General features: G+C 50.9%; 1 protein-coding gene across 1 annotated transcript in view; it reads left to right on the top strand.

Annotated features, from left to right (window-relative positions):
• The window catches only part of C11H4orf50 (chromosome 11 C4orf50 homolog), a 49367-nt gene that overhangs the window by 12127 nt on the left and 23854 nt on the right, over nt 1-13386 (top strand). Inside the window, exons 6-9 of the mRNA XM_044225944.1 lie at nt 6437-6500; nt 7628-7743; nt 8494-8760; nt 9130-10716. Of these exons, the coding sequence (XP_044081879.1) occupies nt 6437-6500; nt 7628-7743; nt 8494-8760; nt 9130-10716 (2034 nt within the window). The remainder of the gene's footprint in view (nt 1-6436; nt 6501-7627; nt 7744-8493; nt 8761-9129; nt 10717-13386) is intronic.

Genomic DNA, 13386 nt, shown 5'->3' with positions numbered 1-13386 from the left:
CTTAAGATCCGCAAAGAAGGGCAGACAGGACATTTATTTATTCATTTGACTTACAGAAGAGTAAAAACTTATGTTTAAGATATTCCTGCCCTGTGCTCAGCACCGTCATGGGAGTTCTCGAAGGCATTATTTCCTTAATTGGGCCCTATTGGTATCCCACCCCACATATAAGGAAATGAAAGCCCAGAGAGGTAGTGCATCGATCTGTTGTCACACAGCTAGTAGGGAGCAGAACTAGAACTTGATCCAGATTTGATGGGAGTCCAAAGTGCTCTGTTTCTCCTGCCTCAGCCTGCCTCCCTGGGAAGAGCGAGTTAATTCAGCTCCCTCCCAAGAGATCAAGATTGTGCTTCTCTCGATTTATGTTTGAGGGAAAAAAATCAGTGAACAACCTTACCAAAAGAAGACTACTTGTTAAACAAACTAACAACAACAACAACAAAAATCAATTTTTTTTGGATAAGATAAATCTATTTCAAATTAACTAGAATTTTAAATGTTCTATGGTGTCTCTCAGCTTAGATCATTTTAATAATGAATTTCCCTGTGGCCATTTTTTTTAAATTACTACTTAATGCTCTTGTTATCTCTCTCCTGTGTGATCTATTCACTCTTCCTCCATTCTATCCATCAGATAAAAGGAGACCAGTGTCCATTTTATATTGGTACCTTATTGTAATTCCGGAAAATAAATGGTGTATAGATGGAAATTGTCATTTATTGGGGCTGCCGTGATGGAGGACCATGAACCGAGTAGTTTGAATAGCAGTGCTAGAACCTGAAGTCCAAAGTCAAGGTGTCTGGAGGGTTGTTTCTCTCTGAATCTGTGAGGGAGGGTCTGTTCCAGCCCCTCTCCTGGGTTGGTGGATACCGTCCTCTCTCTGTGTCTTCCCAGCATCTTCCCTGTCTGCACGTCTATCTCTGTGCCCAGTGTCCCCTTTTCATAAGGACACTGGTCACACAAATGGGCTTCATCATAACTAATTGAATCCATAAAGACCCCATTTCCAAATCAGGTCACATGCTGAGATTCTAGAGATTCAGACTTTAACTTGGGAATTCTGGAGGACACGATTCAACCCGTGACAAGTGTCCCTGTGGATGAACAGTTATGAAGACCTGTGAGGTGGTAAAACTGTGGGTTCCAGTTCCTTGATGGTAGGGACATGTGCTCCCTCACCAGCTTTGCGTGGGGGGATGTCAATGGTCCCCGGCACTCACTAGAGCATCTTTGTACCACATGCTGTTTTCTGGGCTCTGTATCTGCCACTCGTTTAGTCCATCCACAATCTTTGGAGGGAGGCAGTGTGTTACCCTCATTTCACAGAGGAGGATGTGAAGGTACAGAGAGGCTTGTGACTTGCCCAGGATCACAGAGATACGAAGTGGTGAGGCAGGAGTTGTCCCCCCAGGCTCCCGGGGTTTGTGGACGCCACACTCCGTCCCTCCAGCTCATCCTGGCGGGTGGCTTAGTAATTTAGGTTCTCACAGGTGCCCGCTTGCTACCTCTGCTTGGCTTGGGCTTTGGCTGGGTCCAGGGACTGGAGAGTGCCCAAGACAGTCCCCTGTCTGCACAGGATGACAAAACCATCTGAGTGCAGAGCGTGGGGCTGAGGAAGGGGCCTGACAGTCCATGGGTTGCTGCTGAGGGTCCTGGCATTTAGAATGGGGGCTGGACCCAGGGTGATGGGGTACGACAGTCTGCCAGGCTCGGCCCTCCTGAGAGGGCCACGGGGAGATGCAAAGTCCCAGCCAGTTAGCAGCTCAAAGGGAAGTGTAGCTGAGATTTAAAATTTAAATGCAAGAGGGGCACCTGGGTGGCTCAGTCACTGGGTGTCTGCCTTCAGCTCAGGTCATGGTCCAAGAATCCCGAAATCGAGCCCTGCATTTGGCTCTCTGCTCAGAGGGGAGCCTGCTTCTCCCTCTCCCTCTGTGGTTCCCCTGCTTGTGCTTACTCTATCTTTCTCTCACTGTCAAATAAGTAAATAAAATCTAAAAAAAAAATTGAAATGCTAGAGCCTATTGATACCAAAACTGCTGGTGCCCTTCAGGGTCTTGGTGTAGAATTGAACACTTATGAAACTGTAGACAGAGTTCTGAGAACATTACACGGGTGTGTGATTTCCTAAAGCCCACAGTGCATTTCCAAAGGGACACAGCGAGGTCAGGAGCTATAGGCAGGGGTTTAGTGCCTTTCTCTGGATAGCTGAGGTGACCCCCAATGATCTCCTTTTGTAATCCTCCTGGCCGCTGTCACTCTGGGATCAAGTTCAACCCCCTCCCTGTGGCATTCAAGGCCCCTGGTGCTCTAGGCTGGCCACGTCCTTCAGGTTCATGGCCCACTCCTTCCCACCACCCTGCCTTGGCCACACTGAGCTTCCACAAGCCCCTGATGAATCCTGGCTCTTCGGTCCTGCAGCCTTCCCTGTGTCTAGAAGCTTCAACCTGCTCCTCTGCAGCTCTGCTCAGTAAACTCTGTTGCTCTCTCTCCGTTCAGTGGGAATGCTGCTTCCTCTAAGACTTTCCCAATCTTCCCAGTTCGTTCTCTCCTTGTGTCTCTGTAGTGGTATGACCCACCGCTGGAAGTCCTCATTCTCACTGTGTGGGGCCTGGCAGGTGTTTTCCTCTTTGTTTAAGATAGCCTTGATCCCCTGGCTTTGGTCACAACTGGGAGGGTCTTGGTGAACTAGTGGCTCAGCGGTTAAGTGACCTGGGAAGGTATTTGCTCCACTGCCTATGGCAAATGGAAACTTCCAGCAAAGGGACTGCTTCACAGTGGCAGTGCTAGAGGGAGGCATAGAAACTGGGAAACCTGGAGCAGTGTCTAGCCCCAGGGAAGTGTGTATCAGATAGAAAACCATTACAGATCATCAAGGAGCCCCCCAACCCCGGCAGCCCACTGGTTTCGTTTGATGTGCTCTGGGCAAGGAGGTATGCATTATGCTGGTGCTAGTCTTCATGGGAAGAGATTTTACTTGCTTTATGTTTACAAACACTTCTCCAAGCAGGATCTCGTCAATTCTGGGAGGTAGCGAGATAGTATCTGCATCCTTGTACCTGACCCCACAGTCCAGAGGAGGCACATGAGTTGCCTGGGATCTCACACTTGCCGGTTTCCAGAACACATCACTTGGGACCCAGGTCCCTGAAGGAACAGACCATAGCAAGGACAAACCCTGACCTGGGGAGGTGTTTGGGGAGGGGGTTTCTGCTCAAGGCGTGGGTGAAAGGAAATTTAAAAGGACTGTGGTTTGCAAGACAAGAAAGGCCTGCCTGCAGATGTGTCTGCTTTTTAGCGAGTGCACCCTGAGTACCTGCCAGGTCCCCGGCACTGTGCTGGCACCGGGGCTGGAAAGCTGACCCTGCTCTTTGAAAGCTTATAGGGGAGACAGACACAGGTGCAGACACTGGAGACTTGGTTCGTAGCAGGGGACAGCCCGGGGGTTGCGGAGGCTTGTGCAGGGAGATGGAAAGTCACACACTTAGAAATGTCAGTGTCACACTGTCCCAGAGCAGAGATCCCGCTCCTGGTGACAGTAGCATTGGGAATGCTGACGCTCCTCCTCAAGCCTCTCTGTCCTGGCAGTGCAGGCACAATGACCCCTAGTGGCGGTTATGAGAATGGTTTCCTTGTTCTGCTCGGCCCCGTCCTTGCACACTGTTTGCATCTGTGGGGAAGTGTCTATGGACATTTGGTTCTCAAGGGCTTTCAAACACAGGTCGGTAATGTAAAAAAAAAAAAAAAGCTGTAACAAAGCCACGATGATACAGGTAATGTAAAGGGAAATACGGATGGCTAGTGGTCTTAGGCAAAGATATCAAGTTCCTTAGTTACAAAATTAATACAAATACTCGAAAGCTTGAGATTGCATTCTATTCTGAATAATTGTCAGATATTGAAATCACCTTGGTGCTGTTTATAGTTGGTGAATGTTGGAAACAACCTAAATGTCCGATAAGAAGGAACTGCCTTGGTAGGTGAGGGTGTTCTTTCTGTCAGAGGGTGTTCGGTGCTATAAAGCAGCACATTATAGAAGATCTTGTGGGACATGATCTTCTGAGGTCATCAAATGAGAAATGCACAGAACAAAAATGGACATTCTGTAGAAACAGACTTTTGGAAGAATTTAAATGTCTGTACAGAGAAGAAAGCCCAGAAGGATATATCGTAACACATGGATCGTGTTTGTGTCTGGATCACTCCATATTCTTCATGTCCTTCTTTTTGGTTATCTTTCAAAATAATTGCACACGAAAGCTAAATTCCTGTGAAATTGGGGGGGGGGTCACTGCTCCTGTGGGTAAAGGAGGGCAGGAAGTGTTGACTAGACTGAGTAGAGAGGGGCAGGGAGCGGGGGAGAGAAAGCCCGGATCCAGTTCAAGACCTGAGCTCTGGTTCTGTTCTTCCGTCTGTGTGCTGTGTGTTCTCAGACAAGTCATTCTCCCTCTCTGAGCCATCATTTTGTCACTGTGACATGAAGGAAGGGTGGGTAGCATCGTATTCTAGGATGCCCCTTCCTCCCCGTCAAGTCACCTCCGGAGGCAGGGTTCTGTGAGTTTTATCCACGGTGGCATACCCAGCTCCAGCCCAGGGCCTGTCCCTTATAGCTGAGCTCAGGAAGTATTTGTGGAACGGAGCTGAAGTCAGCTGGGGTATGGGAAGGAAATCCGAACAGAAGTGAACGCTGCAGCGGTGCTGGTCTTCGGAGCCGCCCTCCCAGCTGTCCTTGGCCTGCTCCTTTCTCCTCCTTATTGTCTTTCTCCTGCCGCTTCCCACGTGGAGTTTCCGTCTCTCCCATTCTCTCCCATCCTCTTCTTCTCACTCCTTTCCCTCACTCCCCTTCTCTTCTGCCTTCTCCCTCCCCCACGTCCCCTTCACCTCTTCTCAGTGGTGCCCGTGAGCTGCTGGCAGAGGGGCTTCATTCTGATCACGTGGGAAGCAAGGGGATCGACTGGAGAGTGGTGTCTGGCACTGTGGGTCGGTGGGCCTGATGCCCCCAGCAGAATGCTGGTGCCCAGGCCCCTCTGGCTTCAGCTACTTTGGGCTGAGGTCCTATTTTGCGACTGTTAAAAGCTTCTGGGTGATTCTAAGGTGTGGCCAGAGTTGAGATTCCTGGTCTGTGGATGACAGACGTGACACATACGATGGGAAGGTCCCAAATTCAGAGCATTAGGGGGAGATCCTTGAGGGAAGGGGTGGGGTTCATTTGAGGGAGGATCAGGGGAGGCCTTGTTGAGGATTTGGCCTTCAAGGTGAGCCCAGAGGGAAGCAGGTTAGCTGGGCAGAGGGGCGGAAAGAGAAGCAGGCAGCGGGCACTAGGGGCGCACAGCTCTGATGCAGGGGGCACAGGGTCCCTTTAAGGAGCAGAATGAGGATGGGGCAGTGGGAAGCACTGAAGGCTGGAAACATGAGAATCACCTGATCCTGTTTCCATTTCAGTGCGATTGCTCTGATGTTGAGTGGGGTGTGGAAGGGAGGGGCAGAGAGCAGGGCACAGGCAACCCACTTCCTTCAGAGGAAGATGTGCCAGCCTGGCAGGAGGAACAGCATATGCGGAGGTGCAGAGGCAGGCCAGAACCAGGTTGGGGAGGGGCAGGGAGGCCACCATGAGCAGAAACCCAAGCGAGGAGCATCCCTTAGAAGGCCAGCAGTGCCCACTGCAGCACTGAACTCATCCCACACGCTAGGGGAGGCCGTGTAGTTGGGAGAGTGCATGCTATGGGGGCCTCCCTGGCGCTGTGAGCAGGACTGGGGGGGGCAGGAGAGGTCTAGCTGGGAGTTGATGCAGGGCTCTGCAGAGAGCAGGTGAGGACCTGGGGGACAGGTGAGAAGGGGACGGGTGTTACATATTCATTTCTGTTTATCCCTCACCTAGAAGAGCACCTAACACACAGTTGGAGCCTAATAAGTGCTTGCTGCATAAGTGCAGGTCTTTCTGCAGGTTCTGCTGATCCATCTAACTACCAAACATTTATTAAGCACCTACTTGGTGTGGGTAAGGCAAGGGTGCAGACCAGGTGAAGCCACGTTGAAGGACTGAAGGACTCGTGGTCTGGTGGGGGGCGGGGAATGGAGGCAGTGAACAGCACCCACTAGAATCTGGCTAGAAGTAGCGGGGGCTGTGGGAAGCTAGAGGAGACTGGTCCCCAGCCTCTCGTAGATGGTGGGTCAGAGCCGACCGTCTTTAACTAATGCTCCACAGGGAGAGACCCGACTCAGGGAAGTTCCTCTCTGCACACCCAGCTCACCTTTTGGCAGAGGCCAAGGGGAGGGGATGCCGCTCAGAGATATCGGATGCGGCACTGGGGACTTGTTGACGGTCGAGGGACAGGTCCGCCTGGAGACCATCCTGGAGTCCCTGGGGCTGGGATGGGCCCAGAGGGAAGCCTTCTGCTGTGAGGGCACTCATGGCTCTCCTCCTGTGTCTTCCTCAAGGACACTCTGAGTCGGATTCGGGATGAACCCCCATCCCTGCCCAGGGAGGACACACAGGATGCCGGTAGGAGACAAGGGCCGCAAGCCATCGTCTGCTCTGCCGGTGGCCCTGGACTGGGAGGTTCCGCAGGTGTGTGTGGGGAGCACCTGAACAGGCACCTGCTGACAGGCTGACCTTTATCTAGGACCTGCCAATGTGTGTGTGGTGGGGGTGACTGCCCCGCTTTACAGACAGGGAGCTGAGGCCCAGAGAGGTAGTGTTGCTTGCTTGATGTCACACAGCTGGAGAAGGGGGGATTAGAGTCGGCCATGTCCACAACAAGGTCCCTGACTTGGGCTCAACTAGACATTCAGGCTTACTCCTTCAGCCTCAGGAGGGTGCTGGCCAGTGCGGGATAGCTGGTGTCTCAGGAGGAGGGGTCTTTGCAGAAGGCTATGGGATGACTATCCTCTCCCTGCCCCACCTCTTGCCAACTCAAGTGTGAGACAGGTGCGAGGTCTGGGAGCTGCCTGGGCTGAGGAGCCCCTTGTCCCTAACTTGTCCTTAATGGGAACCAATGCCTCTGATCACAGTCTCAGGTATGGTTTCCGGTTCCCTGTTGCAAAAACCAGGTACTGAGGGAGCCCCAAACCCACGATGTCCCACTGGGGGAGTCTGTGGTTTGCTTACAGTCTTCCAAGGCCAAACGCGTATTTATAGCCCCCGGTGCTGCTGACCCACACAGATGCTTTTCCCCCTTAGCCTATTTCTGGGGAGCAGAACTGGCGAGTCAAATGGTCAAACTTGTCCTGGGAGGAGAAGGAGGCGGGGCCTGTCTGGCAGCGAAGCCTGGGACCAGCTCCTTCTTCTGCACGCCAGGCGTGTGGCCAGGGCTGGAGGCAGGGAATTACGACCCTGTGGGACCATGAGGGTGCCCGGTTGAGGGAGGTGTCGTGGGATTTGTCACCTGTGTGAACATCCTAGTCAGCAAAGGTGGCTTCCACACCCAGCCCATGACACATCACTGGATGGCCGTTCCCCATCTCTGATACTGGTGCTGGTGATCGTCAGGCCACCTCTGGGGCTCAGGGGCCTGGAGTCAGTGGCAAGTGGCAGGTTGTGTCTAGAGCAGGAGATTCAGTCACTAGTGGTAGTTGTGAAAAAACTCCTAAGAGGGTCTCCTTAACTCCTGGGGTCCTCTTGCCTTCTAGGCCAGTCCTCTGAGGGCCGCTGCTCCTGGGGTTGTGTTGGGGCTGGACCAGGCCCCTCTGTTTTGGAGACAACGGATGAGACCCTGGAAGATATCGCAGGATCTGATGGTGGACTGGTGAGGCCAAAGGCTTCCTGCGTGCCTGAGGCGCCAACTGTGTGTGGGAGGTGGGAGAAGGGGCTAAAGAAGAGTTTGGAAGAACGTTCTGGAAATAACTGAGAGGGAGGTTTGAAGACACAGAACGGATACACACGTTGAAGAAGTGTATATAAAAATATAGTTTAAAATATCTGTAAAATGCATCTTGTGGGCCTGGCACTGGTCTAGGCCCAGGAACCCTGCCCTTGGAGCCGGTGGTGTACAAGGCCATCCACGAAAGCCTTCCATGACAATGGAAATGTGTTATGCCTGTGTGGTCCAGTAGGAGAGCCATGAACCCCTAGCTTCCCAGCTCTTAAACCATGGCTGGTGGCCTGTGGCTACCATGTTGGACATATAGCAATTAAGGGGGTAGACAGTGTGTGCATCGATAAACAGCAAGCTGTGAGAAGGTCGGGGCACAGTAAAGGGGAACACACACAGTGTGGTAAAATGGCCAGGCGGCTGCTAGAGAAAGTAACATGTGAGCAGAGATGTGAATGGATCGAGAGGGAGCCACGAAGGGATCCAGGAAACGATATTCTGGGCAGAGGGAAGAGCAGGTGCAAAGGCCCTGGGGCACGGGTATCGGGCTCGGCGAGTAAGGGAGGCTGATATGGCTAGGTGAAGGGGCACCAAGAACATCAGGAGATGAGGTCAGAGAAGTGGGGGGGGTGCTAAATGGAGGAAGAGCTTGCTTCATACCTTCTCTTCTCTTCCCATTCCTAGCCAACTCCAGCTGAGCCCAGCTTGGATGAACAGACTTTCCTTCTCATCTGTGGCTGCCCCCCCAGGCAGTGCAGGGACAGCTCACTCCTCCCTGTGGAGCTGGCCTGGATTTCAGAGCAAAGACTAGCAGCCACCCAGGCCCAGGGGTCCTTTCTCCTGGTGCAGACGTCCCCAGTCCCTCCCTGGGGACCAGCCAGGGACCCCTCTTCCCAGCTGCCGCCACTGCTGCTCCAGGAGGCTTCTCCACAAGACTCCCAAATGCAACAGGTGCTGGATGCCAGGTCATTGCCTGCTCCCAGGGCCATTGGACAGCCCTGTTGGAATCATCACTGGGCAAAGAGCCCTGAAGCCTCCCTTTGCCAGGAGTGCCCAGAGACTTCAAGTCATCGATTTCCCAGGAGAGGGCCCAGAGATCTGAAAGACACTTGGAAGGAGGGAGAAGGACCAGAGTGGAGAACAGAGGAGGAAGGGGAGAGGAGGGCTTGGGACAGGAGGGAGAGGGAGGGAGGACCTTTATCAGACGTAGAGGAAGAGCACCCCACAGCCAGGGTCCAGGGCGCCCGGAAGCCATCTCCAGCAGGTGCTCAGGTCCTTGCAGGGCAGGGCGAGGAGGAAACTCTTGTGTGGTCTGGAAAGGCTCTGTGTCTGCGAGAGGAAAGCCCTGGATACGAAGGGCAAGAAGAGAAGGAGGAGGAGGCAGCGCCTCTAGAAGGGTCCAGTCTGGGCTATGAGGACATCCCAGAGGAACCTGGCCCCATGGAATGTGCAGGCCAGGGTACCCTCTTCTCAGTGGCAGAAGAAGGACTGTCTCCCAGTTTGGGAAGCCCAATCTTTCCACCCAAGGGGACTGAATGCACCCGTAACTCATGGGCTCCAAGCGAAGGACCTGGCAGTTCTGAGCTCAGACTAGACAAATTTGAGAAAGAGATGGAGGCTTGTTTCCAGCAACTCTCCATCCTGGAGCTTGGAGGAGAGGGGCGGTGGCCACAAGCCTCCATGCTGGCGGGAGAGAGCACAAACTCTGCTTGGAAATGGCCCAGCTGCCAGGGAAAGCCTTCCTCCCAGCAGGCTTTGGGAAACCAGGGCTTGGATGTTTGTTTGGCCAGGGAAGTCAAACCTGGGGAGGCTAGTGAAGAGGTTAGACCAGAAGAGACTGAGGCTTTGGGAGCCAGCGTGGTTCTTCCTGAGATGGTGCCTGATTTGGATGATGTGAGGCTGGGCCCAGAATGGCCCTCTGAGCGAGGTTGGAAGTGGCCTCCAAGAGCCCTTGAAAGGCAGAAAAGAAGGTTCCAGCAGCTCATTGCTGGACTGAAAAGAGAGAGAAGCCAGGTTTTACATGACAATGCTGAGCTTTGGGGCGACCGAGAGAGATTCCGTAGAAAAGTGAGTGTTCTGGAAAAAGAGAGGAACAGAAATGGGACAAAGATCGCCACACTTGAACGGGAAAAGAGCATGCTGCTAGGGGACATCTCGCACTTAAAGGGGGAACTGGACCAATGTTGGCAGGTCATTTCTGACCTTGAGGACTGCAACGGGAAAAGTTACGGCAAAATTTCTGAGCTTGAAGAGGAGAACGAGAAGCTGAAAAGGCAGGCGGCGCAGCTGCAGAAAGCCGTGTGGGAGAGCCTCAGAAAATCCAAAGGTGTGATGGAGCGCGTCACCCTGGGAAACCAGGAGCTCAAGGCGCTGATCTCAGAGCTCGGGGTTGGTTACAAAGAGCTGATGAAGAGCATAGTGCTGGGGATAGAAGACACAGTCCGGGCCTTCAGCGGGGAGAATGCTCACCTTCTACGCAGAATCCGTGTCCTGGAGACGGAAGTTGCCTTGGGGGAGAGCACAGCTGTGCGACGCATAGTGAGAGCAGAGGAGGGTCCGTGGGGGGAAAGTAAGATGCAGGGGAACAAGGGGACCACTGTGGAAAAGGGGGTGCAGGTGACTCAGCTCTCAGGGCAACTGACCGCAGGAGCCCATGGGCCACCCATGGAGGAGAAATCGGGTGCAGCTGGCAGGTGTATGGAGCCTTCCTTAGGCATGGAGAATTCCATATACAATGCCAATTCCACTCTGTCCTTGGTCTGGGGAAGTGCTGAGGTGTCCAGTGTCGCGCAAGGACGCATCCATGGAGCAGGAGTAAAAGAAGCACATTCGGAAGAGGAGAAGGAAAGACCATGGTGTTGTGCGGACACAGTGCAAGCTCTGACGGCCCAGAACAATGGCCCCCAGGTAGACTGATTACTCACAGCTGCTTCCTTAGCATCTTGCTAGCTGTCTAGGGGGCTGACCACCCCCTGTCCTCAGGTGAGGTTCCCCAGGCAGCCCTTGGAGGAGGTACCCACCTCATCACCTCCACTTAGCAGATGGGAGAATGAGGGCACAGGGAAGTGAAGTAATGGGCAATCACGTCGCAGGAGGAGTAGGGCTGGGACGGCCATGTGGGCGGTCCCCTGCTGCACACAGTCTGAGACGTTAGCTGGCCCCTCTCCTTAGGCTCTCGCCATGGGCATCAGGTGGAACACTGGAGGGGGTGGTGTTGACACTTCAAGATCAGAGCTCATGTTTTCAGATCCAAGAGTTTATCAAGCAGTCCAGGTCCTAATTCTGCACAGTGGGTCCCTCTCTCTCTCCCCCCCTTTTTTTTTCTTTAAGATTTTATTTATTCATTTGACAGAGAGAGATCACAAGTAGGCAGAGAGGCAGGCAGAGAGAGAGAGAGAGAGAGTCTCTCTCCCCTTTTAAAAGATGTAACTGACATGCAACATTGTAGAAGCTCAAGTTGCACAGTGTGTTGACTTGATACATTCATGTATTTCAATATGATTACTGCCCTCGGTTGGCCAATGACCCCATCATGCTCCAAGCTGGGTCTTGAAAGGGATGATGGAAAGAGCAGGGACTTTAGGACTTGATCGGAGGTTAAACCCAGCTCTGCACTTACCACATCTATGATTTGGCCAGGACACGGGCTTCCTTGAGTCATTGTCCACACATGTGGAGCATGCTTGCTGTTCAGGAATCCCAGGAGGAGATGCTCATGATAGCCTCAACGTGGTCTTGCCTGTCCGTAAGACATTCAATATTGATCCCTTTGTAGCCACTCATTCATTCTCTCCCTCCCTCTCTCTCTCCTGCTCTTTCTCCACTTTCTTCCCAACCCCCCTCCCCCACCATGGCAATTTTATCAATCAGGAGGAATCAGAGGATTCCTTCGGGTTTTGTCAATTTTCTTCATCGTATGTATTTTATTTCCCTGAATTTTGTTTATACCTTCATTCTTCCCTTTCTTTCACTTCCCTTTGATTTAGTTGGATGTTCCTTTTTTTCCCCCTTGCTTCTTGTGTTGAAAGCTCAGATCATTGATTTTCAGCTCTTCTTCTTTTGTGATCTATGCACTTCTATCTCTGCCTGTCTCTCTGAGCACTGTTTCAGCTACGTCCCACACATTTTGATATGTTGTACTTTTATGTCCGTTCACTTCAAAGTACTTAGCAGTTTCCATTTGTGACGTCTCTCTTTACCCATGGGTGATTTAGAATAGAGTTCCTGAATTTCCAAGCACCTGCTGAATTTTTTAGTCATATTTTTTTTCCCAACGTTGTAGTTTTATTTCACTGTTGTCAGAAAACATAACTATATTGTTTTTATTTTTTTTAATTTGAGATTTGTTCTATTGACCAGATTAAATTCTATTCTGGCAAATAACCCAGGAGTCTTTGTAAAGTACTGAGTGATCCACCTTTGTTTTATATATATATATATATACCCTCAGGACAGCATGTGGCTGGAGCCCACACCGATCATTCCCTGGGGCCACACTGGTTAATTCTGCTGATCAGATCTTCTGTATCTTTACTGACGGGCTGTCCATTTGCTTTGTTTTTTACCCAGATATGTTTGCAATCTCTTAGTGTGCATTTGTGTATTTCTTCATCTGGTATGTTAGTTTTGATTTGTATATCTGGAAATTATAAGATACATACAGACTTACAATTATGTTCTCCTGCTGACTTGACTTTTTGATCATGATGAAATGTCCCTCATTACCTCCCAGGCTCCTTGCCCAAATTGCACTCGGTCTCATATAGAAGTAGTCACACCAGTTTCTTTCCCTTAGTGTTTTCATGGAATCCAACTTCTTTCAGACCACCCACCCTTTTGCGTTCAACCTGTGGGCATCTTTCTATTTAAAGTGTGGTTTTTTGGCAGCATGTGGTTGGTTTGTTTTTGCTTGGCTCAGTTTTGCAACCTCTGCTTTTTGGTTAGGGCGTTTGGTCCACATACATTTCATACCTGTGATGCGAGCATTGGGTATTTGCTCCCCTCTTACCATGTGTTTTCTTTGTTCTGCTCTATTTCTCCTTTCTTCCCTTTGTCTTTGGTATTAATATAAATACTTTTTCTTATTCCTTTTTCTTCTCCATTAGCTCATTCCACTTTATAATTTAGTATCATTCCTTCAGTGTTTACCTTAGAGATTTCAGAATGTATCTATTAATTATTTAACTGTACCCTAAATTAGTACTTTTACCATGTAATACAGAAATCCCAAATAAATTAATAATTAGTAATAAATACTGCAAAATTTTTAGTAGTTTATCTCCATTTACTCTTTCTTCTTTTCCTCATTTTTGTCATATGTATTATGCCCATTGATGATACTGTATAAGGCATTGTTATTATTATTATTCCAGACAAGTGATGATCTTCTAAATTTACTGGACCGCCACATGGTCCTGTGATACTTATTCTTACTCCCACTCCCGGGGATCTGTTTTCCTGCTGCCTGAAGAGCTTTGTCATTTCTCAGAGTAAGAATCTGCCAGTGATGAATTCTCTTGCATGTCTTTTTTAGGAAAACAAACGTCAACTTCCACTTTTAAGAGATTGTTTTTCCCC

The sequence above is a fragment of the Neovison vison genome, chromosome 11 (genome assembly GCF_020171115.1).
Source record: "Neovison vison isolate M4711 chromosome 11, ASM_NN_V1, whole genome shotgun sequence".
NCBI lineage: Eukaryota > Metazoa > Chordata > Mammalia > Carnivora > Mustelidae > Neogale > Neogale vison.
The sequence above is the reverse complement of the archived record's forward strand: the minus strand, read 5'-3'. Positions and strand labels throughout refer to the sequence as shown.